Source organism: Seriola lalandi, unplaced genomic scaffold, assembly GCF_002814215.2.
Source record: "Seriola lalandi dorsalis isolate HSWRI2012SDOR001 ecotype SW California unplaced genomic scaffold, Sedor1 jcf7180002054544, whole genome shotgun sequence".
Taxonomy (NCBI): domain Eukaryota; kingdom Metazoa; phylum Chordata; class Actinopteri; order Carangiformes; family Carangidae; genus Seriola; species Seriola lalandi.
In genome coordinates this window covers 2058881-2083507 of record NW_019525097.1, presented here as the reverse complement: position 1 = coordinate 2083507, position 24627 = coordinate 2058881, and the positions used below count along the sequence as shown (strand labels likewise).

General features: G+C 38.8%; 2 protein-coding genes across 8 annotated transcripts in view; both read left to right on the top strand.

Moving 5' to 3' along the window:
* Positions 1-245: 245 nt before the first annotated feature.
* Positions 246-9739, top strand: LOC111661547 (microtubule-associated protein RP/EB family member 3-like). Of its 6 annotated transcripts, XM_023415166.2 has the most exons (10): positions 246-345; positions 3022-3089; positions 3836-3963; positions 4066-4211; positions 4539-4698; positions 4816-4857; positions 5695-5831; positions 6373-6525; positions 6943-6977; positions 8137-9739. In XM_023415166.2, coding segments are annotated over exons 3-10 (795 nt in total). In that variant the 5' UTR covers positions 246-345; positions 3022-3089; positions 3836-3842; the 3' UTR covers positions 8138-9739. The 6 variants fall into 6 exon arrangements, with proteins under 6 accessions (XP_023270934.1, XP_023270933.1, XP_023270932.1 ...); XM_023415165.2 differs by lacking the exon at positions 6943-6977 and having other exon boundaries at positions 3839-3963; XM_023415164.2 differs by lacking the exon at positions 6943-6977.
* A 1325-nt stretch (positions 9740-11064) lies between these two features.
* tmem214 (transmembrane protein 214) overlaps positions 11065-24627 on the top strand; it is a 19742-nt gene continuing 6179 nt past the window's right edge. The window contains exons 1-16 of one of the 2 annotated variants that reach the window (XM_023415107.2): positions 11065-11316; positions 16434-16627; positions 17084-17234; positions 17378-17512; positions 18344-18426; positions 18710-18815; positions 19612-19693; positions 19999-20100; positions 20587-20728; positions 21554-21645; positions 21806-21854; positions 22273-22380; positions 22495-22612; positions 22739-22835; positions 23683-23851; positions 23944-24095. In XM_023415107.2, coding sequence (XP_023270875.1) covers positions 11166-11316; positions 16434-16627; positions 17084-17234; positions 17378-17512; positions 18344-18426; positions 18710-18815; positions 19612-19693; positions 19999-20100; positions 20587-20728; positions 21554-21645; positions 21806-21854; positions 22273-22380; positions 22495-22612; positions 22739-22835; positions 23683-23851; positions 23944-24095 — 1931 coding nt within the window. In that variant the 5' untranslated portion in view covers positions 11065-11165. Of the gene's footprint in view, positions 11317-16213; positions 16360-16433; positions 16628-17083; positions 17235-17377; positions 17513-18343; positions 18427-18709; positions 18816-19611; positions 19694-19998; positions 20101-20586; positions 20729-21553; positions 21646-21805; positions 21855-22272; positions 22381-22494; positions 22613-22738; positions 22836-23682; positions 23852-23943; positions 24096-24627 lie in introns of those variants that run through there. The other variant, XM_023415109.2, reaches the window with a different exon arrangement.

Below are 24627 nucleotides of genomic sequence, written 5' to 3'. Positions count from 1 at the left end.
TTGAATCTAGATAATTTGGCATAATTACATTTGAGCTTAAATTTTTTAAATTTTTGAGTGAAAAACTGAAACAGAGGAAAGAGAGAGGCACCACCGGTCAGGTTAATCCCCAAACATGGGCCGCAGTCACGCTGTAAGACTCTGTCTCCATTATGGCTGCTCTTCAAAACACCGGTTTCACTAAATACAACGGGGGAATCCTGCAACTGCGTCACGCATGCGCACTGCCAGGAGCTTAGGTGCGTTAGCAGTCTCGCGGCAACTCGCAGAGGCAACAGTCGGGGTAATAGCAACAGAAAGCAGCTCATCATCAGAGACAACGGGACGGCTGAGAGAGCCACTTCGGTGAGTAATGTCAACTCAACTTAACTTAAAACGAGCCTCTTTATGTTTCAAATCAGCTTATTAACGGCTCATTTGATTTTGCTTGCTATATAAATAGTTGAGCCATTCCATAGTTTCTCTGGTAATGTGCGTGTGTATTACCGAACAGGCCTCCAGAGGGGGGTAACGTTAGCCTAAAAAGTCTCGTTTTCACCCACACTTATTTTTATTTTCAGTTCGCTATTGACCCTGTGGTCAAATGAAATTCACTGGTATGCCTCTACGTCCCACATTCAACGAACCAAACGGCAGCTTAGCTCCACAGTCAACGTGCGTGGTTAGCACGGAGCTAGCAGGGTTACAGTACAGTGCGATACAGTCGCACGGCAGCGGCGGAGTCTGTCGCACCGTTAAACGGCTCCACCGTCAACTGTCACAACACTGGGCTGACTGGAGGAACCCCGGGCTGTAAAGTTTGGTCATACACTGTCACACACAGGAGAGTGTACAACCGCCAGACTTTATAGCAGTAATACGTTATATCTGCTGACCCTGATAGTTTGATATACAAATATGAGGTACTTGACCGACCGCATTTCGTAGAGATAAATATTTTCCTTTTTACTCTGACAGTTGTTACTTTACAAATGGGTGTTTTACATGGGAAAACATACGAATAACTTTTAAAACATGATGTGTTGTGAATGATAAATTACCCAACAGTATAAGAAAACTGAGCTCAAACAATTAATTGATTAATCTAAAAAGCGACTGTTCAAGTAACTGATTTATTTATTTATTTTTTATGCCAAAAAAGTGCAGGGTATCAATAAAATGTTACAATTTACAAAAAAATTATAAACTACTAAACGGTGCAACTATGTTACTAAATCTATGTAGAAATATAGGTTAAGAATGTAAAATTAAAAATTAAAACACCGTATCAGCTGTCTGTAAAGGGGCATGACACCACAAAATGACATGACAAAAACAGAAGGAGTAGCAAGGAAAAACAACAGAGCATACTCATGGAAGCTCATTCAAAAAGTCTTTTCCTGCAAAAATTCATGGTTTGAGCTTTTCAGATTTGAGGATTTGCAGCTTTTTCTTGCCTTGAATTACAGCAAACTGAATTATTTTGAAGTCTAGGCTGTAGCATACAAACTACACAAACTAACTGTCACAATCTGTAAAGGAGAAGTCAAGTAAAGATGCAAAAGCATCTTTTGAGTTCCCAAAACCATTATATATTATATACCATATATAAAATAAATAAATAAATAAATGTAGATGCCATCGTATTGATAATGCATGCAATTGTATGGATCCCTTAAGATCGACTTGAATAGACCAAAGTAATAAGCTCTGACGGTTTAAAGAAAGAGAATGTTTTTAGGAATTACATTTTATTATCAGAGACCTGTACTATAATAAAAGAGGTAATGAATGGGTAATATACTTAAACAACTGGTTTGATGTGTTGCAGATCTCTTTGGAACATTCTGGAAATAAGAATAAAAATAGATAGAGAGTCCGTCAGCTGGGAAAGTCCAGGTTTTCGGTTACACTCTTACATTCAGGTCTAATCATGCATCTTATTATAAATGTTGACACTATCGTCAAGGTCTGTAGATATAGGTAATGTGTCTCAACAATTATCATAGTCAAATATGAAGTCATTCTTTGCATGATTTCAACAAAGCCAAGCAGGTGTTGTTTGTCTGTACAGAATTGTTCTCAAATTCAGGGCTGCAACTGACAATTATTTCCATTATTGATTAATCTGTTGAATACTAATAGGAAATCTTCTGGAACCAGCACGAATTGTTGTTTATTCATTTTCTGTCAAAAACCTAATTATTTAATCTGCAAATGTTAATTGTTGTCTGATAAATAATGAATAAAAGTGTAACTTAATAGCCAGTAGTTATAGGTTATATCTAACCAGGTCGTAGTGACCTGAGTGTTGTTTGTACTAATGTGTGTACAGTCATTAAATCAACAGGCTATTTTGCCATTTACAATTCACAACTTTGTCAAAGTAGATTTCTGTAATATTTTATCGACTCATTAGACATGATATATACACACGGAAAGACTGCCACAACTGGCAGATTCACCAGTGATAACCAAATTAGCAGCATTTGCCTAGTGGACAGAGCTGCCTCTGTGAAGCCCTGCAGTCAGGAAGTGATTGTTCAGCAGAACATCCTGTATGGTGTTTACTTTGGAGGCAGTCAGTTGACAGGAAGTGCCTTGACATTGTTGGATTTTTCCTTATCTTGAGCTGTCAGTGTGATGAATCACTGATGTATTGGTTTTCATGTCTTTTGGCTATGTCGTCTTCTGGTGATCGGAACTGCCGGCGTGAACTATGATGGGTTACAGCATGTTGGACCTGGGCTAAAAGGATTAACTGAGACAGAGATTAGTGGCCTAGTGAGTGCACTAGTGACTGGTTGCTAGTTTATCTATGGAGTATCTAATATTGTAACCCTGTGGAGGTGCTATGGAGCAAGATGTTAAACCGTTCTGACCATATAATAGAAACGTACATATAGAGCAATTTATGTTTAAAGGGAATATACAGCTGTTATCTGTGAGGAAAAGTCAGATTTTCCAGTAAAGTAAATTTTATTTATAATTATCTTTACTATCAGGACTGATATCCCACATGATATTGGTTTCTGTCTCCAGGTCTTTCTGTAAGGTGGTCCAGAACAACCTGATTCAAACAGTTCACACCGAACACACACCCATCGCAGGTGAGTAAAAAGTGTGTGTGTTTTTTGGTTTTATTTGTTTATTTTTTTGGCCTAGTAAAACAGTAAATTGGGCAAATCTTACATATTAGCCATATTAGACAGGATGTATTATTTAATAGTATAAGTGAATGTATATGAGTCTTATACTACATACGATTCTGCCCTTACTGTAGCATTAATGTCAGAAAGTGTTAAACATGATTTTATAATTTAGATAATAAATATCTTTTAATAAAGTATGTAGAGTATTTCAGTCTTCAAAAGAAGGTTTATTGGAGTCTGAGGTTTATTTTCTAAAAATAACTTAACAAATTGAGCAAATTTGCTGAATTGGAAGCTTTTATCAGTGAATCATCATTTTAAAGATTTTAGACCTCAGGTGATTTCCAGGTGAGAGGCTGCATGGACAGGTGATCAAGGAGAAGAATTACACAGAATGATTAAATAACAAATTTTAAAGTAAACATTGTTTTTCAACCAGGTATGTTTTGACTATTGTGGCTGTATGTTGTATAAAAGAGCATGTCATTTATTCACATATTCTCATTTATGTCAGTTGTTTCTATGCTAATGTGCCTCTAAAGTTTATATATAGTGGCATAGATACACCATATATCAGCACAAAGAATTGGCTTGTCATAACTGAAGTATTTATCAGCCTTCAGAAATCAATCATACATAATATCTGTATGTGTGTGTGTGTGTGTGTGTGTGTGTGTGTGTGCCTGTGTGTGTTTTTTGTGAAGCAGGAGGATGGCGGTGAATGTCTACTCCACCTCTATGACCATAGAGAACTTGAGTCGTCATGACATGTTGGCATGGGTCAACGACTCTCTACAGCTCACCTACACAAAGATCGAGCAGCTCTGTTCAGGTAAACACTTTTTGTTTTTTTGTTTTTTGATGCAGAGCTTGTAATTAAATTCAAAATGTGCATTAAGCTCTAAAAGTAAATGTTTATGTGATTTTTCCATAGGTGCTGCATACTGCCAGTTCATGGACATGCTGTTTCCAGGCTGCATATTATTGAAGAAAGTTAAATTTAATGCTAAATTGGAACATGAATACATCCACAATTTCAAGGTCTTACAGGCTGGGTTCAAGAGAATGAATGTGGACAAGGTGAGAACACCCACACACACGCACACACACACACACACACACACACACACACACACAAACAATTAAGTAAGTTCTAGCACTTGTATGACCCGTGGCTCCTTCTCATCCCAATCATAGTCTCATTTGTTTGCAATAATTATCTGAAAGCATCTCTATGAAGTGTAAAAATGCTACATGTCTCACTTTTTATAGCACACTGAAGCACCCTTGTCAAAGTTTTCTCATAGATTCATATCCAGGAGTTGTTGCTTATTGTCTCTGCTATTTAAGTAACATTATATAGACAGACTTTCTCTCTCTCTCGTTAACTCTCTTCTATTTTCTCAGATCATCCCGGTCGAGAGATTGGTGAAGGGGAAGTTCCAGGACAATTTTGAGTTCCTTCAGTGGTTTAAGAAGTTTTTTGATGCCAACTATGACGGGAAAGAATACGACCCCCTACTGTCACGGCAGGGCCAGGAGGGAACGCCACCTCCACCCAACCCAGGTACGATACACGTACAGTACACATGTGGGTAAGACGCGGTCAGCTGTATGTGGACTCAAAGGCTTCATTTCATTGCTCTCACCTCTTCATGCAACCACATCCCCACCTCTAACCCAGGTGAACCCATTCATCACAAACCTAAAAGAACCTCTCGCCCAGGTAACATCCCCTCCATTGAGCATGTGTGTGTGTCTGTCTGTCCATCCATCCCTTCAGAGTGTTTTAGCAACATTCATACCGTGAGTTAGATGTGGATTGGTCTACTCTGACATTATGTGAGCTTTGATTGCATATCTGTAGTTGTGTGCACCTACAAAGTTTTGAACAGGCATATCATACATATATTAAAAAGTCTGTGGCCTCTATCACTGGACTTTCTGCTTGAAACTGATTGATGCTGTTTGTTTTATTGATTTGATTCAACCAAACATCATTTGGAGTTGCAAGTAGTAGGGCAAAAGAAGACAAAAACAAGATGAACATACATTACATACAATATAAATTATCAATTGTCATCATCAACTGCCATGTTCTCTCTGGGAAAGAATATGGTCAGGATTTTGGTTGCAAACTGAGATGTTCAACTATACATACAAACTATACACAAGTTAATGTGAAGTATTTGTGTTTTATAGTAAATGTGCTAACCAAAACAATGGTATCCCTCTTTAAGGTAATAGAATTAAAACATGCTGTAAAAACATCCTAAAAGGATGAATCTGTGTGTGTGCACAGGTGTGTGTTTGTTTTGATACCTCTATCTTGGTGAGATAGAAGTAATTTTTTTTGGCCTAAGATTGAGGAAACTCTTGAAGGGGCATGTTGATTGATAAGGCTAAGGTTAGAAGGTGGTTTAATTTTTGTTTATATTGGCCAAGTAGCGAAAGCAGCTGATCAGTGTAGAGAATAACACATCCAGTGTAGACAAAGGGAAGGCGTGTGTGAGGAGGCAAACAAGTGTAGATAAGTAAATGGGTGTGTATTTCTGTCTTCCAGGCCCCATGAGAACATCTCCCACAGCACCAAAGAGTGTCCCTACCCCGCAGAGGCAGATCAACATAGCAGCAGCCCGCAGGACCACTCCTGTGACCCGTAATGGAGGAGATGCTGAGCTCATAGAGCTCAACCAGCAGGTATCACCACACTAATCTGTCTACACATTTGGATGTTTCTCAAAAGTGCACTGTGACACTAGTTTCATAGTGGGAGTCCTTTTTGGCAAAAGCAGTGTCATGTTGAGAATTACTGCTTTGTCATGACAAAATAATCACTCAAGGTCAGTGCACCTGCTCTGTGCCATGATGAAAACAAGGTGCAGAGATGTGTGGACTGACTCAACATATTCTCACATTGTTATAATCTGTTTAACAGTTTAAAGTCTGTTAATAAAATAATAATTAAATAGCTTATTGACAAATAAGAAAGTTTGAATATGTATTTTTATATTTTTTTTATGCAAGGCTGCTGTCTGTTCTAGGTTTTAACTTGCCTTTTGTTTTGTTTTACCTGCTGTAGTTTTGGTTATTGCCATAACTAGTCACACTGTCTTGTCCTTAGGATCTTGTCCCATCTGCTGTTATATGTTATATGTGTGTTGTTATATTCTTATCTGAAACCTACCGCTGCCTGACCTGTCTTTTGATCTCGTTTCTCCCTGGCTGTCTCTGCACACAGCTGCTGGACCTGAAGCTGACTGTAGACGGACTGGAGAAGGAGAGGGACTTCTACTTTGGAAAGCTGAGAGACATCGAGCTCATCTGCCAGGAACATGAAAATGATAGCAGCCCAGTCCTCAGCAAAATCATAGACGTACTGTACGCGACAGAGGTAAACAAAGTCAGATTACACATAAATCAAGCACTTTTATCAAAACAATTTATCATTTATCAAAATAAGTTTACAGTTTTGTAGCCTAAAATTTAATGCAATAAGAAAAGCCTGGATCAGATTTGTATATGAGTGTGTGTACAGACACTTTATGGCCCAGTCATTGCTTTGATAAGTAATAGTTCTCCTCCTGGTATTTAGATGAACGACTCACAGTCTTCTACCATTACTACAATATAACAGCCCTGCACTCAGTACCAGTTTGGTGAAGCTCATGAATAGTAACTTTACAAGCACACAGGAAACTAGGTTACTGACAGAAATCAGGTGTCACAGGAAATCAGGGCACAAGTTAGCATGCACTCTAAATCTGAGTGTGTGCTTTGTGATTAATTTTTTTCTTTATGTTTGTGTCAGAGGGTAGACAGCTCAGTCAGAGGACAGGCTCTGTAGTAAGTACACAGCTTTTCCTCTCAGCTTGAATGTGTCTGAATTTTGCATATAGTCAAATCAAATGTTCAGCAATGGAAACTGACATTTAGACTTCCACAGGGAATTTTGCTTCAGGACAAGTTTAAGTCTGACTTTGAATTAAGATATTTGTTATACAAAGTTATGACACTACGTGTAATTATCAATCTTTACATCCCATGTAACTGCTTTTACAGAATATTTTTCTGTGACTGAAGTCATTCTCATGCACATAATTAAATGTGGACAATTATAATCACAGATAGCAATGTTTAAGAAATCAGGTTGTGAAAGCCAGCTGTAAGTCAATTAATTAAATACACAAATGGACTTACTGTTGAGTTTTAGTTCAGACTGAGAGGTTTCATTCAACTCTATGATCCATAGCCATAGCTGGTAATGTTGTTGAGCAAATACAATTATCAGTAATTCCTTGTCCATTCAAAATTAGCTTATTATGTCATTAATAGCTACAAATTTTATTTCAGGATGCTTTCACTTTAAATGATTGGCGTTAAGCAATTTCCAATTTGCAGAGTCTAAAGGTGCGTTTCCACCGCAGGAACTTTCCCCAGGAACCAGGAACCTTTTGAAGAACTAAACACATTTCTACCGCAGGAACCAGGATCCAAATTTAGTTCCAGTGTAATTGATCGACCACCCAAAAAGTCCCTGGTCGGGGGGGTAGTACTTTCCAAAGGTTCAGGAACTTTGGGGGGTGTGGTCTGTAGTGCTGAACATTTCTGATTGGTCGAGTACTCACTGCATTTTATTTCACTCGCAATGTTTAAAATCCTGCATCTGCAAGCCGACTGTTTAGTTTTGATTCGAGACTGTTATTTTGCATTGTGGTTCGAGATGGAGAGGAAAGCATTTACGCGAAAGAAGATATCCAGCGGGAATTGATTAATGATGCCGGCCTGTCCGACGATTTTATGGCATCATCGTTGTTGAATAGCCTTCTTCTTCTTCTTGTTGATTAAAAAAGAGACCAGGTAGACGCTACTTGAAATGCTGCTTATCAGTCCCAGACACCACAGAATGATGTAATGTAGCAAGGACATTTGCACACTCAAGAAAGCTGCACTGGCAAAGAGTTGTTGTTAATAAACTCTCACTAATACAAACTTTCTTTTACAGGAGGGATTCGCGCCACCAGAGGATGAGGAAATTGAAGAAGGAGCACGGGGAGACCAGGAGGAGTTCTGAACTCCTCCTCTTCTCTTCACCATCATTTTGTTCCCCTCCCATCTCTCACCCTTTAATCTACCTGATTATTCTTATCTATCCCCCTTTTTTTTCTCTTTTACTTTACTTTTTACAGCCTGCCCTTACTTTTCCCATTTTGTCTGGTTGTCCATATCCATGACAACTTTGTTGCACAGCCTAGCTTCCCAAACTCCCACTAACAAAGGCCCTTAACTAAGACGTGTCTGGATTAGGACCCATCAGCCTGGCTTGGCTTACTCGACTTATTCTAACCTGTTACCAGAGGGGAGACAGCTGCACTACAGGGCTAGTTTAGCCTTTCTTGTCTGTCAATGGTTTATGGTTAATAGCAGTGAGATTACAGGGATCCAGCACTGACAGCCTGGAGCCAACAGTGCTATCAGTCGGTCTATCTGAAGAGGCAGGTCACTTTCTCTCACCATGCACTGTGATTGGTGACCACACATTGACACACACACACACACACACACACACACACACACACATGCATCAGGGTTCTCTGTAGAGTTTATATATGAAACCACACAATGTGATAAGTTTAGAATATTTTGGGTGGAAATGGTAATAAATATAAATGGTGTGAAGCCTCTTAGGAGAGAGGCCTGCACATGAATATATTTGATAAATGTATATGATGACACATGTGAACGTACATTTAACCTGCAGACATATCACAGACTTTGAACTGCATCACATGTACATTTATAGAAAAAATTATCATTCCAAAGCATAAAAAAAAAAAATCACAGAGTATGTTCTTATTCATGAAGTTGTCCCACCAGAGAGGGTTTGCTCATGAAACTGTTCTGACAGGTTGTTTATAAAATAGCATGATGTATTTATGTTTTTATTTATTTATCTTTTTTTAATCTGCTCTATATAGTTTCTGAAAAAATGTGTGGTTTTGGATTTGGGGAAACTGAAGGTCTTGCACTAAATGTAGCAAAACAAACTGACTGAAATGATCCAAAATGCCAACATGCAGTGACTGGCTGCTGCCAGGAAGATACGGAAAGATGCAATTTTATATTTTGTAGATTTGTTTTAAAGAGGTTTGTTTTTTATTTGCATTGAATTCTTCAATGGCCAAGTCAGACGCGTCAATGTAAAAGTAATTTATCAGACAGATGTCAGGCTTTGAATTCTATGAATGAACAAATATATTAGAAAAAAGAGTAAAACTACAGACAGACACTACTAAATACTAATGTTTGACTGTGTAAAATGAGTTAAACATTTTAGCTGCTATTATTACTCTTCTGTTGCCGTATTTAATTTAGTTTTGTTGCTTAGCGGTAAAACACCACAGTGGCTGCCAAGGAGCTATAGGTGTGGTTTATTGGGACTGACAGCCAGGCTGAGTGTGATTGACATAAGTTGGACCATTCTGAGAAAACAAAATATCAAACCCTGTCTCACCGTTTGTTGCCATGGCAGCCATGTGATAAACTTGCATCATTTGGAGTTACTGCTGGAATGAAATAAAGTTCTGAGGTTCAAGAAAAGAAGCAAACCCTATCGTTGTGTTTTTATCTGCGGTGTTGCTGCTGTATTTCACATTCATCGGAAGCTGTGTTATCTAATTATTATTCTCTATGCAAATCAGTATTAGGCTCTGGCAAACTTCATATCACACACCCATACACAGACTTACAGTGTAGCCACATGGATGTTAAGTCTTGGTGTCATATTGGCAAGAAATCATTTGTATTTGTATTTTGTTGTCAAAATATTTTGCAAGTACAAAGGAAAAAAAAAACATTTTGCTAAGGAGACAAAAGCACAGTTGACTTGCAAAAAGATTAACATATTGACTCAGTAGGGTGGTCAGTGGTTAATCTTCCACTCATTGAATGAAGGAGGTCTTGAGAAAGATCCAGGAGGTTTGTGCCAAACACTAAGTGACTCATTTAAGCAATATTAAATGCCTCTTTTGAGAGAGACTGCAGCCAACACTCACTGTCTGTTCACAGACAACAGCCAGACAAAAAACTGCAGCAGGTCCAGGGTTTAATTGGATCTGGCATTTGTCAGTGATAGTCATAGAGCCAGCAACAGGGACCTTATAGTAATTAGATAATACATTTCCTCTGCAGGATTTTAAATGTTTTAGGCAAAAACTCCAAATGCAAGTAATATATGGTGATCAGTATAAGTTAAGCAAAGATTTTGTGTTTTCCCTTATTGACAAAATATAAAGATAGTTGAAAAAAAAAAAGTCAGGTTTCTGGGACTGGACTGATTGTATTATTCATTTATTATCAAATGTTAGCCATTTTTGAATTTCTGGGCATAATTTTAAAAAATCCACACCAAACTTCTTACTGTTTGTTGTCTTGGTTTGAGATGATCAAACTTGACTTAACAGGACACACACTCAAACAGATGCAACTTTATGATATAGCAAGTATTATGTGGCACATTTATGACTTCAACTAAATATTCATTAATCAGCAGATTATTTTTTTATCATTGTAAAATATTGTAAAAAATGCCCATCACAATTACCTGGAGCTCAGATTGACATATTCAGATGTCTTGTTTTGTCCAACCAGTTCTTCAAACCTCCAGAAATTCATGACACACACGCGCGCACGCACGCACACACACACACACACACACACACACACACACACAATCGAAGTAATAATTTTTAATTTAGATAATTTTTTTTAACAATTACTGTGCTAATTAAAATAAGTACAATTTTGACAAAAGCATAGAGAAAATAGATGTTAAAATACCTACCTTAACGACCATACCTGTTTATCCAGAGATATGAAAGTTAACGGTCCATACGCGTCACTCTGACGTCATACCGACAAAGAGACGTGGCACGCGGACGTTTAAATGATCAGAGCCGTTGTCAGAGCGTCCCGTCCCGTCGTCCTGTTTCACCCAGCAGCCTGAGCTAATAACACCCCACCTGGACCGGAGACATGGCTTCAAATAATGGCTCAGTCGGCAAATGGGAAGTCGTGAAGAAGGGAAAGAAAAATAACAGCTCAGCAGGAGCGAAGAACGCGACTGACAAGAAAACCGGCAGCGGGGGGAGGAAAGCCCTCGGTGAATCTAACCAGCCATCCAGACGTAAGTGAACACGGCCCGCTGTACGCCGCTGCTAGCTGCTCCGTGACGCGTCCCCCTCACTGCCAAAGTTCAAGTGAACGTAGAGGGAAGAAGCTGCATGTGTAGCTGTGTTCACGCTCTAAGTTGCCCCCTTTTTAACCTAAACTTAACTATTTCTTCATTGTGATAGTGTTGCGGAAGAAGATGGCTCATAACTGCCATATAATTTGACAAGCTAGCTAGCCTAGCTTCACGCAGTATTTCCCAGGATAATTAGATGACTTTGATTTGATTAGCTATACTTTACTTTCTCTGCTGACACATTAAATTAAAAAAAATAATTGCTAACTGGCCTCTGTGGGCTATGTGCTCCTACCACATACAACCGGAAAGCATTGCGAGTCAGATAGCATATGCAGTTAGCGCGCTAGCAGCCTTTCCAGCAGTGTGTCAACAGAGGCATCGTCATCACTGAGGAAATGCATCTCTGAAGCATGTGTCTCTGTCTTTCTGCTGCTGCTACACTTTTACAGTTCATCTCCACTATGTTGTCTAATTGTAGCTGAGCTCTATAAGGTTGTGTCATTATATTAAGCATCAGCTTATTACAGCTTAGCCTGTAGTGACAGCTGTCACTTCTGAGTGATCAGCTGTTGATGTGTAATTTTCCTCAAAGCACGATATAGTAAGGTTGAGTGGAAAATATAATTACCCATATTCTCAATTTATTTCTGCAATGTTTCAGTATTTAGATAGATGGAAGTCCTTCACCTGAAATAGCTTAGTTCAGTGTTTTTCACAGTAGTTGTGTAAAGTATTTGAACTAGAGAAATTAATCCATCACAGCTATGGTAATTCATTTGTTGTTTAAGTCATTTTATTAGTAGAAATGCCAAATACTCACTGATTTCAGATTTTACAGGATGCAACTTTTCCTTCTCTTATTTTGTAGTAGATCTGTGGGCTATGAAGTAGTCACTGGACAAATTAAAGTATTGGAAGACAGGAACATTTTTCTAGTGATGAGGAAGTGAAACTTACGAAGCAGAGAAGCTTTTAACATAATTTTTTTGAAAAAAGGTTAATTCCTCAAAGCTTTCCAAATCAGAGTTTGATGGGGACCTCTGCTGGTCCAAGTTAGGGAAAGCGTTGGGAAAAATTCAGTGTTTAGAACCATGGGTGTACTTGTTTGTGGCAGCACTTTAACAGAGACAGTAGGAAGGAAATATTTTATAATGGAAAATGGTACTGCTTGTAGACATGTCAGGTGAAAATGTATTCTCTCCTAACTCTAAGTCCCGTAACACAACACCTCAACTACCCACCGTGTTTAGCGCACTCTTAAACCTTTAAATCAGATTCCAAAGCAATCACATGGGTGTGTGTGAAACAAAACTAAATAAAGTGGGCAATTGCCCTGGGGTCCCAGAACTCCAGGAGTCCTGAAAGCTCTAGTTTTACACTGTGTCAACCAGATAATTTCATTTAGAACTAGTTTAGGAATCTGCACCAAAGCTCAATATTAGCTAACATGATAAGAAACTTGAAATGCCTCTTGCTTTACCACCTGATTTTGAGGCCCTACTGTGACGGCACTCTTTTGAAATCTAGTTTCACTACTTTTATTATTTGTGTTAAATGAAATGACCATACAGCAAACTTATAGCCATATAATATTCTAGTATAGAAAAGCTGTATACATTGCTCAGAGAGTGTGAGGGACTGGTGGTTAATAGGGGCAATTTTTAACCTGATTCCCCTATTGACCTAACCCAGATGAATTGTTTGTTTTCACATTCAGTAAACCTGGCAGCAGCCATCCTCAACTATCACATCCTCTCCACGGTCGTGGCTGCTTTAAATAATGGGTGACTGGAAAGATTAGATCTCACCCCGCCACTGTTATTTTTTTATGCAGCAGTTTTATCAGTGATCAGCCCGTCCAAAGTCTGTCTGATCACAGTTACTGTGGCTGTGTCAGTGGGGAGGTGGCATAAATGTTTTATCTAAAAGAAATATACTTCTCTTTTTGTTATATAAGCTCTCTAACCACCCTAGTATTATGTGAAATATTTAAGTAACAGAGAGTAATCTGGCTTGTACTTGCTGCGGAAAGTGTGTGAAAGCTTTTCCCAGATCTACAAATGATTAGATTTATATTGAATTCCGAGAGACGATCTATATCAGTACATAATCAATGAGCCTTATTGCACAATCTTTATTTGTCCCTTCCAGCATTTGAATCATGAGACTTCTGTGGTTTTGGCACATTTATTCCTCCAGCCTGAAATTCAGCTGGAGTCTTTTGTACCTTTCAGAGTAGGCTCACAAGTGGTTTTCCTCATATAAAGTTTGTTTTTGCTTGAACTACTTTTTAACATGCAGATCTTTTAATCAGGCACATAAGAGATATAAAAATAAGATTTCCAGGAAAGGTTTTATTCTTGTTCACTCTATACTTTGCTGTAGAGTATTTTACATATTGGACCTTGAGAAGGTCATATTTAAGTGAGCTGATATGATGCCCTTGTTTCACTTAACAACATGTCTGAACAAGTTATAGCGTCTTACAACAGCTCACTTCTTAACAGTGATAAGTGATTATGTCATACCAAAAAGTTTGGCTCTACCTTCAATGTCGTGGAAAGATGTAAGACATGGACTGTGTTCAAAAGCATTTGCTGTCTGACATTTTGTCTTAATTCTAGTGCCCTCTAAAAAAAATCCTAGAGTGGGAACCGTAAGTGATTTACCTGTCAGTGTCTGAAATCTGAGTTTACCGCTCACTGCAGAGGCAAGTCCTGCTCATCTGATCACATTTTTTTCCTAGTCACTACCAAAATTATATTTCTAATTTTTGTCTCACATTATTTAAACCATAAATGACTTGTGCCTTAAAATATTATGCTGGTATTTAACTGAAAAACAGATTAATGGAAATGACATATTAAAAATAGATCACAGATCATTAGTATTCAGAAGGTGAGAATTCAACTGGAATTCACTCCTTGTAGCTTTAGAGTCATGTTAGCTGGGTTTTTTTTGGAGCTTATACTGTATTTTCTAATGAATATTAAAATATTGCAAACAGAATTAATTCATACTATTTATATACAATTGATTTCAGATAGGAAATACTGAATATAACAGAGTCAAACCATGGAGGTCTTTGAAAGTAATAAAAATAATACCAAACTGAATAAATGATAACCCTGTGGTGTGTCTCATTTTCAAGTAAAAAATAAGCAATACAAACTTTTGTTTGTGCCCATCTCTGGGACTCATGAACTGATAGATAATTTCTTTATGACTGGTTTTAGTTGTTCCCTCGCATCTTTGTATACAGTTTTTCACCATTTCCTACTCACTAGTCTAGCATCTTCACTTGTTGCCCTGTAACTGTATGTCACTATAGCAGATGTCTTCCCATGTCAGACACTGTCACTGGACAGGAGGTGATGTCCTGACACTTATGGATGTTTGTTTTGTATTAATAGACATGAACACCTGGTCAGATTACCTAGTCTAGTTCTCAGCTTTCAATACTTCCCTCACTGTTCAGCTGTGACAGTGCTTACTAAGCTGATTTATTCACAGAGATGACAACTGGGCTTAAGTGAGAAAAATCGCTACTCCTGACTTCAGCCTGCTTGTTGTGGTGGACATATTTCTGTTCAGGGAAGTGATGAATAATCCTGACTGAGCAATTTTTGAATGCGGAAGTTATGGGGATTAACCAGTAGTGAATCCAGTTGGAGAAGTGGAGAAGAGATGTGATGGAACAAGTATTTTCTTTGCTTCACGAGTCTGTTTTGTGCCGACACACACACACACAGACCAGATATAGATCTAGGTTTCTCAGCAGCTTGTAAAGCTGAATGACCAGTGAACAAATGGTGACCTCTGTCAGCAACTACTCAAGTTTATGGGTGAGTCTCTCAGGAATTCTTGTGAGCAGTAGCGTGGACCCAAAGTTAAATACTGTAAATGTCTTTGCTGCTGAGTCCTCTGGAGTAGTTTACAATAATTTAGATTGTATACGTTTCAGTGGAGGTTTTAACTGTCTTGTGGTCGTTCTATTTAAAGTGTAAAAAATAGCCCAATATTTTGAGAAGACTGTTGGTTTACAACAGTGAATTTATTCTACTGGCAAGTATTGTCTGTGTAGTGTAATATAGTTCATTCTTCTATGCCGTAGATCCTTCTTTAAAACTTTTAAAAACCCACCAATGACCCATACAGTTCACTCAAAATGAACTTCTTCATTACGATAAACATGAACACTGTAGTTCATTTTGAGTCAATTTGTGTTAATCCGCTACTGAAAATAGTTCCCAACAAATGCACTATTTCCTCTTGCTTGAGTAACATTTATTGAAACTACAGTGCTCAGTTGTGTTTTGTTATATGTTTGTGACCTGTTCATAAAGAGTTATGTCTTCTCTAGGAAAGGGGGGAGCTAAGTGTTGAAGTATTGAAGAAACACTTTGTTGGTTTTAGTCTTTTCATGAGAATTTTGTTGACAATGAATGAAATACAGAATGACACTAGCCTCATCTTTCAGAGGTTTTCACATCCTAGGAATAAAGAAAAACTCTGGGGAATACCACATTCTCAGAAACTTTGAAACTGAAAGGTTAAAAAAAAGGTTTATAAATTTATTGCACAATACAATCCTAGTAGCGAGAACCTCAGAACAAAAATATTTGTATTGGCTCTCAAAACTTAAATTTGTTCAAGCTCACATATAAAGAGCAGTTTAACTCAGTTTAACTGGATGTAGTTATTTTACAAGAGGGTCTTAGCAAGTAGCACACAGGGGAAGACTTGAAGTGCTGCTGGTTCTTAACGCTATTCCTCTGTGAATTGTAATGAGTGCTGCCTGAATATTGTCTTGGATAATAACAGCCTATTACACAAGCCATGGAGGGAGGGCGGAAGGGATAAGTAAGGGACTGAATGTGAGGGGAGGGAGCAGCCGGGGAGGGAAATGCCACAGTTTCATGGATTAACTTGATTCTCAGGACACAGGGACGATTGAAGAAAGTGTTATAGAAGTCCAAAGTAAGTTTGAAAAGAGGCTGCTCTCATATCTGTATAGTGTCTGTGTCTTAACCACAGCTGCCTTCTTCCTTCAGCACCCCTGAAGATGTCAGAGACTGTGTATGACGGCTTCGAGAAGATGGGGAAGAAACAGAACAAGGAGCAGGTTCCACCACCAGCTGAGCCTCAAAGCAAGAAGCCCTCATCAAGTAAACCATCCAAGAAATCACACTCCAGCAGCCCAGTCACCCCCGCAACTCACAAGACCCTTGAGGAAGCCTTCAAAAATGTGAGTAATGCATTCTCAGGATCTGTCTCCTGTCCTCCTGTTTAATATCAGCATATTAGGATTTCTTTCTTTCTTATTAGGATCTAAAGGCATGTATGAGTGACTTAGACAGGACTGATTATTCTGGTATTTCAGTACATCAGTTTGGAGGATTTGAAGATTCTGTTTGTTCTCTTTGCCCAAAATCAACTTGTTTTTGCTAAAATTTTAGATTAAAACTGATAATTTATCATCCTCAGTATTGGTGTAACAATTTGGCTGATATTTCTCAGTGAAACGAAAGACAAAAATAAATGTATGTCTGTGTAAAGCCTCTCATACAAACACTGCAGCACTGTGCCATGTTCATAGCAGACTATCACATGCTGAAGCACAGTCCCATCTTTTGCATAATGAATGTGTTGTTTCTGAGTTTACAGACTTGATGTTTTCTCTGTCTTGTTTTTCTATTTTAAGTTGGATGTTGGGGACCTGAAGCAGCAGTTGGCTCGCAGTCAAACTCTGTTCCCAGAAAACCCATCAGTCTGGGTCAAAGACCTGGCAGGATACCTCAACCTCAATCTGACTGCACCAGAGACTGAGCCCACACTCAGCAGCTATGCTCACGGTCAGTCAAAATAAGTTTCATAGTATAGTCTATTAGTTGCATTGCCCATTTGTCAACAAACTCTTTGAAATTCAAAGGTTTCTGCAGTGACACAGCACTTAACTCATATCCACATTTTATGTCTTTTTTTTTTCCCCCCTCAGACTACCCATACTGCCTTACAGGAAAGGAGCTGAGGGGCGTGATCAAAGGCCTCATCGGACGCTGCAGCGACATTCTGCCAGATTTCTTCGACCACTGTGTTTACACTATGCTCAGGGAGCTGGACAGACAGTCAGGTAAATGCAAGAGCTTGTAGGAAGAGGAGGAAGTGGTTTGGAAGTTATCCATCTCGTCTTTTGCTCTCACCAGTGTCACTTTATGTGTCCTCACTATTTCCGGTGAAGAATTAGGTACTTTTAATGAATAGATGAGCAGATTTTGAGCTTTGGCTCCCTCCTGCAATCCTTCAAATTTATAATTATTAAGGGCAGTTGAGAACAAGACAGCAGGGAAACAAAAATGTAGTTTCTGCATTTTTGTGTAGAGCAATGAAATTGTCTGTTAACGTTAAATCTGTAGTCATGGTTGCCAACTTATCAGCTACAGGTAGGCAAGACTAATGCAGTTTAATTCACCAGTCCTGCAATAAATCCTACCATTACGTTTTTATTGAACCAGTTTCAGAGAGGGGTTGAATCCACTGTGTGATCATTTTGGAGGATGTAGATTGTGATGCTGATGAATTGAGCTGCATTACACAAAGAGGTGTTTCAAACATTTAGCCTACCCTCACAGGACTTATGGCAGAGCTGTTGTAGTAGAACTCATTACTTTTAGCTAGATGTACCTAAAAAAATGGCAACAGAATGAATTTGTTTTTAAGTTTTAGGGGGGGTTTTGCCTTTTATTAAGCAACAGACAGGTGTGAGGTGATAGGAATGAGAAGAAAGAGGGGGGAAAAAATGGGCACTGGGATGCAAGAAAGGTCCAGTTATACTCGAACCAGGGATTTCATGACACGGCCATTGTTTTAGACCCATATACAACCAGGACACTCCATCAAATCAGAAGAACAGAGAAACACAGATCTTGAAAAACACTCAACAGCTTGTTCCTATCAATTCCAGGAGAACCACTGCATGGCTACAGAGTTTGCATCCAGGCGGTCCTACAGGACAAACCCAGAATAGCCACGCAGAACCTGCCAGAGGTGAGTGTGTGTGTCTGACCTTGAGTCCTGCAGATAACTGGCAGATTGCTGTCTCACTGCTCTTGTGTACTCTCAATGTACTTGTTACAAAATTAAGTAACAAAATTGTACAATTGCCAGTCGCTTTTTAAAGCTCTAAACCGAGCAGCCAGCCAACTGGTGTGTGGACTGGCAGTCTCAGTTCTGTTGTCCAATGTAATGGGGGATTTGTCTTTTGCAATGACTTTGCAATAATATGTTGTAATACGCCCCCTCCCCCTCTCCCCCTTTCCTTCCTCTCTAGTATCTGGAGTTATTGCGGTCAGTTCAAAATCGTCCAGTGAAGTGTTTGACTATCATGTGGACTCTGGGCCAAGCAGGATTTTATGACCTCAGCCAGGGACTAAGAGGTAACAGACAGTCCAACACTCACCTAAAGAATCTACACACATTCTCCCACAACTACACGGCCATCCTTTAGATATGTAGAGACAGTATTTCATTGTCCTAGTTTGTCCTTTTTCCCACTTTCCCAACCATCTGTGTTGACAGAGATTCTGGGCTGAGGGTTAATGAAGCAACAGTGCACATTAGAGCAGTATCACATCCACTGACAGCCATCTGCGAGTTTAGACACATGATAACTGGTATCTGTTGAGGCTGTATTGTGGGAGAGTCAGCAGTGAGGTGAGTGTCAGTATGTGGGCATGAGAGGATGAATATTCTTAGAAGATTACATAACGACCTTCATCGGTAAAAATAAGGTTTATTGTGCAGCATTCGTCTTCCTTAAGGCAAGGAAAGACAACAGTTGACTCATTCTGAGGCTGTTTGCAGAGCTACAAGTTCTTCATCTTCTCTTATTTTAATCAGAATAAAACACCACAACTGTCTCTCTCTCTCTCTTTCTCTCTCTCTCTCTCAGTGGTTGTCAACAACAAAATTACACAAAGTATGTAACAGTGTAGGAGTATTTTAGTACACACAACAAATATCCATTGGGCTGCTGTTGTGCTCCTCCAGTTCTCATCACTGAAGATCGCTGTGTCACTTATAATAATCAAACCATGTTTCACTGGCTGCAGTTGCTGTGGGCCTTTATGTTTCTAAATGGAGAACTGAAAAGGCCCACTGTCGATTCACTTCAGACTGGAGGAACTTTAAGTTCTGGCATTAAATGAGTCAAGTGCTTTATTTGTGTTTCAGTGTGGCTGGGCATCATGCTTCCTGTGCTCGGAGTGAAGTCCTTGTCTGCATATGCCATTGCCTATCTGGAGCGACTTCTCCTGTGAGTCTGACTGAGAAATGTTTTATGTTTTACTTAGGTAATGTAAAAGACAACACAAATCTTATTTTCTTTTGACTACACCTATCTACTCTCTCAACCTGTGTGACAACCACATATTGATTCATCTGAAAAGATGAAGAGACAGAAACTTTTATTCCTGTGTACATGTACATTCCTGCTTTTATTTTGATTAACTTCCCCTTTTGTAAGGCTTTTTCTTTGTTTTACTTTTTTATGTTTGACTAAGTTGAACCTAGCCTACCTCTTCCTTGAATCTCAATTTTTGGTTGTTGGTTTTCCTCCAGACTTCATGCAAACCTGACAAAGGGATTTGGCATCATGGGTCCTAAAGAGTTCTTCCCCTTGCTGGATTTTGCCTTCATGCCCAAGAACGCCCTGTCATCAAGGTGAATGTGAACTAATGCAAACTCAGCTACACAGTCATGTCAGTTTTCCTTTATTCCCTGTCGAATACTCCCATGTGCACAGCATGATTACATAGTGTAGGAATAAGTGGATGTAGTAAATGGATGGTTGAGAATTTTGCCTGGATGCCCAAATTATACCTTAGCAAACAACTACAAGATGTGAGATTTGGAGGAGAAAAGTGACTGTAGTTGGTTTTACATTGGAGGTCACTGAGGAAGATTAATAGAAATGTTGTCTTTGTAGACCTGGAACATTCAACAAATATACCAGTATAGCTCCTAATCTTCTTTAAAACCATGGGAAACCGTTGACAGTCCATCATCATGTCTGAGAATGATGATAGACTGTCACACTGATCATTTCTTACAGCTGTATTTGAACACACTGACCACAACTTCGTGAGGGTCTCAGGGATGTTTACCTCAATTAAAAAAACGAATAAACCCATTTCTGTTTGTGTTCAGTCTGCAGGAGCAGCTGAGACGTCTGTATCCTCGACTTAAAGTACTCGCATTTGGAGCCAAGCCTGAGAGCACATTACACACATACCTGCCATCCTTTCTCTCCAGAGCCACACCACACTGTCCAGATGACATGAAGAGAGAGGTAAGACCTACACATGTACACGCAATTTAAACTGATCTCTTCTACATAAGTCTGCTGCTACAAATATCTGAGTGTAGTTTAGCTCAGTGCAACAATATAAATCATGTTGATAAGAGACCTATTATACAGTATGTTGTTAATAGTTGTTAATAGGTCCATTATGGTGACCAGCATAATTAACAGTCCAAAATATGGTGTTTTCATGTGGGTAAGTTTGAGGGGAAAGTGCACTCTGTTAACACTGTGTACAAACAGCCACTAGCTGTTACTTTATTTCCTTCTACTTTCTTCTTTGCATTTATTGAACGCGTTCAGTATTATGTTGGTCTCACAATAAAACTGCTCTTTCTACTGAAAGTGTTCCTGCAGTTTAGACTTCTTCAGACTTTTCCCCTTCTCCATTCAATTGAAAGTAGTTGAGGAGGTGCCAGAAATCTCTGGTTTGCTTCTTTGTATTTGTTCCAGTGGATAACTACAGAAAATATTGTAACTGGCAAATGTCGTTACTTCCAATTCAGCTGTAATCATCTAAAACATCAACAGCAGACCTGAGGTTTTAGTGTCAGTCCCTCAGAAACAAAAGGACAGCGTCTTTACGTTTGACCATCAGAGACTATTTTCTTCACCAACAGTAGTATCATACTACTACTACTACTACTACTACTACTACTACTACTACTACTATCACTATCATATCATGTAATATAGCTGAAGGATGTGGTCTTTTTTGTTCGAGTTTGGAGAAGGCATCGTGTGGAATGTGGCGTTTCAAAAACAGTGTTATCAGTTAAAATCATCCGTTTCTCTCTCTTATGTTTCTTTCAGCTGCTCAACTGTATGACAGAGTGTTTGTGTGTGGATGTACAAAGTCTCGGAGTGTGGAGGCAGCTCTACACTAAACACTTACCCCAGTCCAGGTGAGACAGACACACTTAACACACACACATCTTGGTCTTTATACATGTGATATGAAAACTCATATTAAGCTTTTTAGCAAGTGTAAGTTACATTTATGGACACATGAGTATGTAGTTTAGATTTTGAAGCTGACTGTTCATTTCTCTTTTCTTTTTCCAGTCTGCTGTTGAATCATTTATTGAAGTCCTGGAATATCCTGCCACCAAAGGTATGACCCCTGATGGTTTTTAAATCAAACCCAGCTCCCTTGAAACATTGACTAAAGAGATTATTTTATTGATAATTACTCTCAAATAAAAATACAGACATAAAGAGGATGTCAGTAAATTCCAAAGTGTGGAATATCTGGATAAAATCATAAAAACAGAACAGCATTACACTGAGAAGAAATAAATAAAAACAAACATATAAAACAGCACAACCAGTCATTTTGTCTTCATGATGACTATTAAAAACCTAAAAAAGTATATGGGTCTTTAATGGGTTTAAAAGATACCACTGGAGGGACAAGAATAAAATGTTTGTGGTGGAGAAGTGCAAACGTCCCTTTATTGTCTAAAAAGAGTTTATCTGGTATTTTAAAATCCTCTTGTACTTGACTGCTGTGTTTTATTTTCCATCTTTAGCTGCGGAAGAACCTTGAAGAAACAATCCAGTCTTTCAAAGTGACCAATGAGGAGATGAGAGACACCATTGAATCTCATGACCTTCAGGAGTGCAATAACCTGTGTCAGGTGAGAAAGACACAGTGGCTGCAAACCTTTGCATACAACAGTAACAAACACTTTTTCTCAGACACAAAGAAATACTGAAGTACTGTGCTCAGTGTTTGCATGTTTTGTCTGCAGAATCTGCAGGTAAAGATGCGTGGTCATGGGATCCCCTGGTCGAAACTGCTCATGGTTCTGCTCGTGTTTGCCGCCGGCTTCATAGCACACGACATCAGATCTCAAGGCTCCTTCACAGGTCTGTCTCAGTGCTGTTTACTCATCACAGTCACAAGTCTTTATATTTATGGCAGAAGTTGCACAACTGTTTCCATTGACTTTTTTTTTTTTTTTAATGTGCTTCAATGGTTGTTGTGTGTTTCAGATTCCACCACAGCCATGTATCTGCGCAATTCAGGGGTCACAGCTGTATCTCAGCAGGCCTGGGGCAAAATAACAGTCTACTCAAAACAGGGCTTCAGGTACGACCTCACCCTCAAACATTCATCCTCAACAAGTGAAACAAACCAATTTACTTCATGTTTGTAGCTCTCATCTCAGACAAACTTTTTTCATGTCTGAATTTTCACACACTTTGTGATATTAGTAAAATGAGTCAATGCATGAGTCAGTCAAGCCCATAGATAAAAGCAGCCTTCTGATTCACTTCCTGATAACACTGCTCTACACAAAGTAGTTTGTTCACTGGCTCAGTGTTAGCTGAAGCATTTCCCAACGTAATGTTTTGAATCCTTGTAGTTGTTGTTTCTAATATTCTGCTCCCCTCGTGTTGGTGAACTGGACATTATATTGAGACGTGTTTTCACCATCACCTTGAACTATGACCTCATTAATAAATATATAATTGAATTTACACATTTCTGACAATGTCAGCAAAAACTGAATGTTGAGATCTTTGTAAAGACAGATGTTTTGTGTCGATTGCATTAGATTTGTACAGGTGATCCTAAGAAAATGGCCACTGTGTCTATACAATGTAGTTAAAAATTTAAATACAATATAATTGTACATAGCTGATCAATAGTAATAGCAAAATATTCCACAACATTTTCTTCAGACAGGGTTTGCAAATCAAAAAATATAGTTAAAATTTACTGGATATAAATGAGTGTCAAGTTTAAAAACACTACAGGAAATGACTTTGCAATGGAAACAATGATTGAGAGCCCTGACAGCTTTTTAACTTCACAGACCTAATGATCAAAGGGTCCATGACAAATCTTTAAACTCTTTACTATGTATAAAAACTGTTAATGCAAATAAATCATTTCATCAAGTTGTGTTTTGTGCATTTTTTTTTTTTTGCAGCTGGTTGGAGACAAACACTCCTTATTATTACTCTGAGTGTGCGCGGGTCTTGGGGCCACTAATGGAACAAGGTTTGGAGAACGCCAAAACAGCAGCCATCTTCATCTCTGAAAACACCACGCAGTTTATCCTCTGGGTCAAAGAAAAGACGCCGCTGGTCATAGAATGGGTAAGACTGTGAATGTATGAACAGAAAACTGTCACTCGCCGATGTTTAATATTTAACAAATAATATTTTCCTCTGTTTTTTTCTTTGCTCAGGTAAACACCAACACCCCAGACAGTGTGTTCCAGGTGTTGGCATATCTGAAGGAGCTCCTCCTCCTCCTACATCAGAACTACATCCTGCCAGCGCTGGCCTACATGTCTGACCTGCTACAGCGAGCATGGACCAACCTACAGGACTCCTGCAAGTCAGTGCTCTGAGTGTTTAACATTTATTTAGCGTCCATGTTTTTATTATTATTATTATTAGTGCCACGGGTGCTCAGCTCCGAGGCACTCCTCTACAGCTAGAATGAAAGCGTCAGTTGGCTAGAGTGCGTGAAGCAGTAAAAAATAACCTTTATTTTTTATTTTTAACTCGAGCTCGCGGCCAAACCGTAAAAAGGAGACAAATAATTCTTTCTGAAAAAGTAGACATAGTTGTTGGGATTCATAAAATGTAACTTTGACAGACAGGGTCTGCACAAAATTTAAACGGGGGTGCCGAGTCCGGCAGCAATACCTGTCTCACGCTCATTGACACCTAATGTAATCGTCTTTTTTTTTCAAAAGAATCTCACTCTGTCTTCGCACTGAGCTTACTCACTCATTTTAAGGAATATCTGAATAAAATAGAGACTGTAGAAACTTCTGGCTTCAGTGTCTGGCACGGTCTTTTCGGTTTATGAAAAGAAGTAACGGTTTTCTCATAATTTGCAGTTGTTTGAAGCCATGTAGAAG

Bases quoted from the DNA above. Each gene is read 5' to 3' on its own strand.
- LOC111661547 (XM_023415165.2), top strand. From the start codon at position 3,843: ATGGCGGTGAATGTCTACTCCACCTCTATGACCATAGAGAACTTGAGT. The intron at 4,212-4,538 runs GTGAGAACACCC...CTATTTTCTCAG, and splicing joins AGAGAATGAATGTGGACAAG to ATCATCCCGGTCGAGAGATT. The intron at 5,832-6,372 runs GTATCACCACAC...CTCTGCACACAG, and splicing joins TCATAGAGCTCAACCAGCAG to CTGCTGGACCTGAAGCTGAC.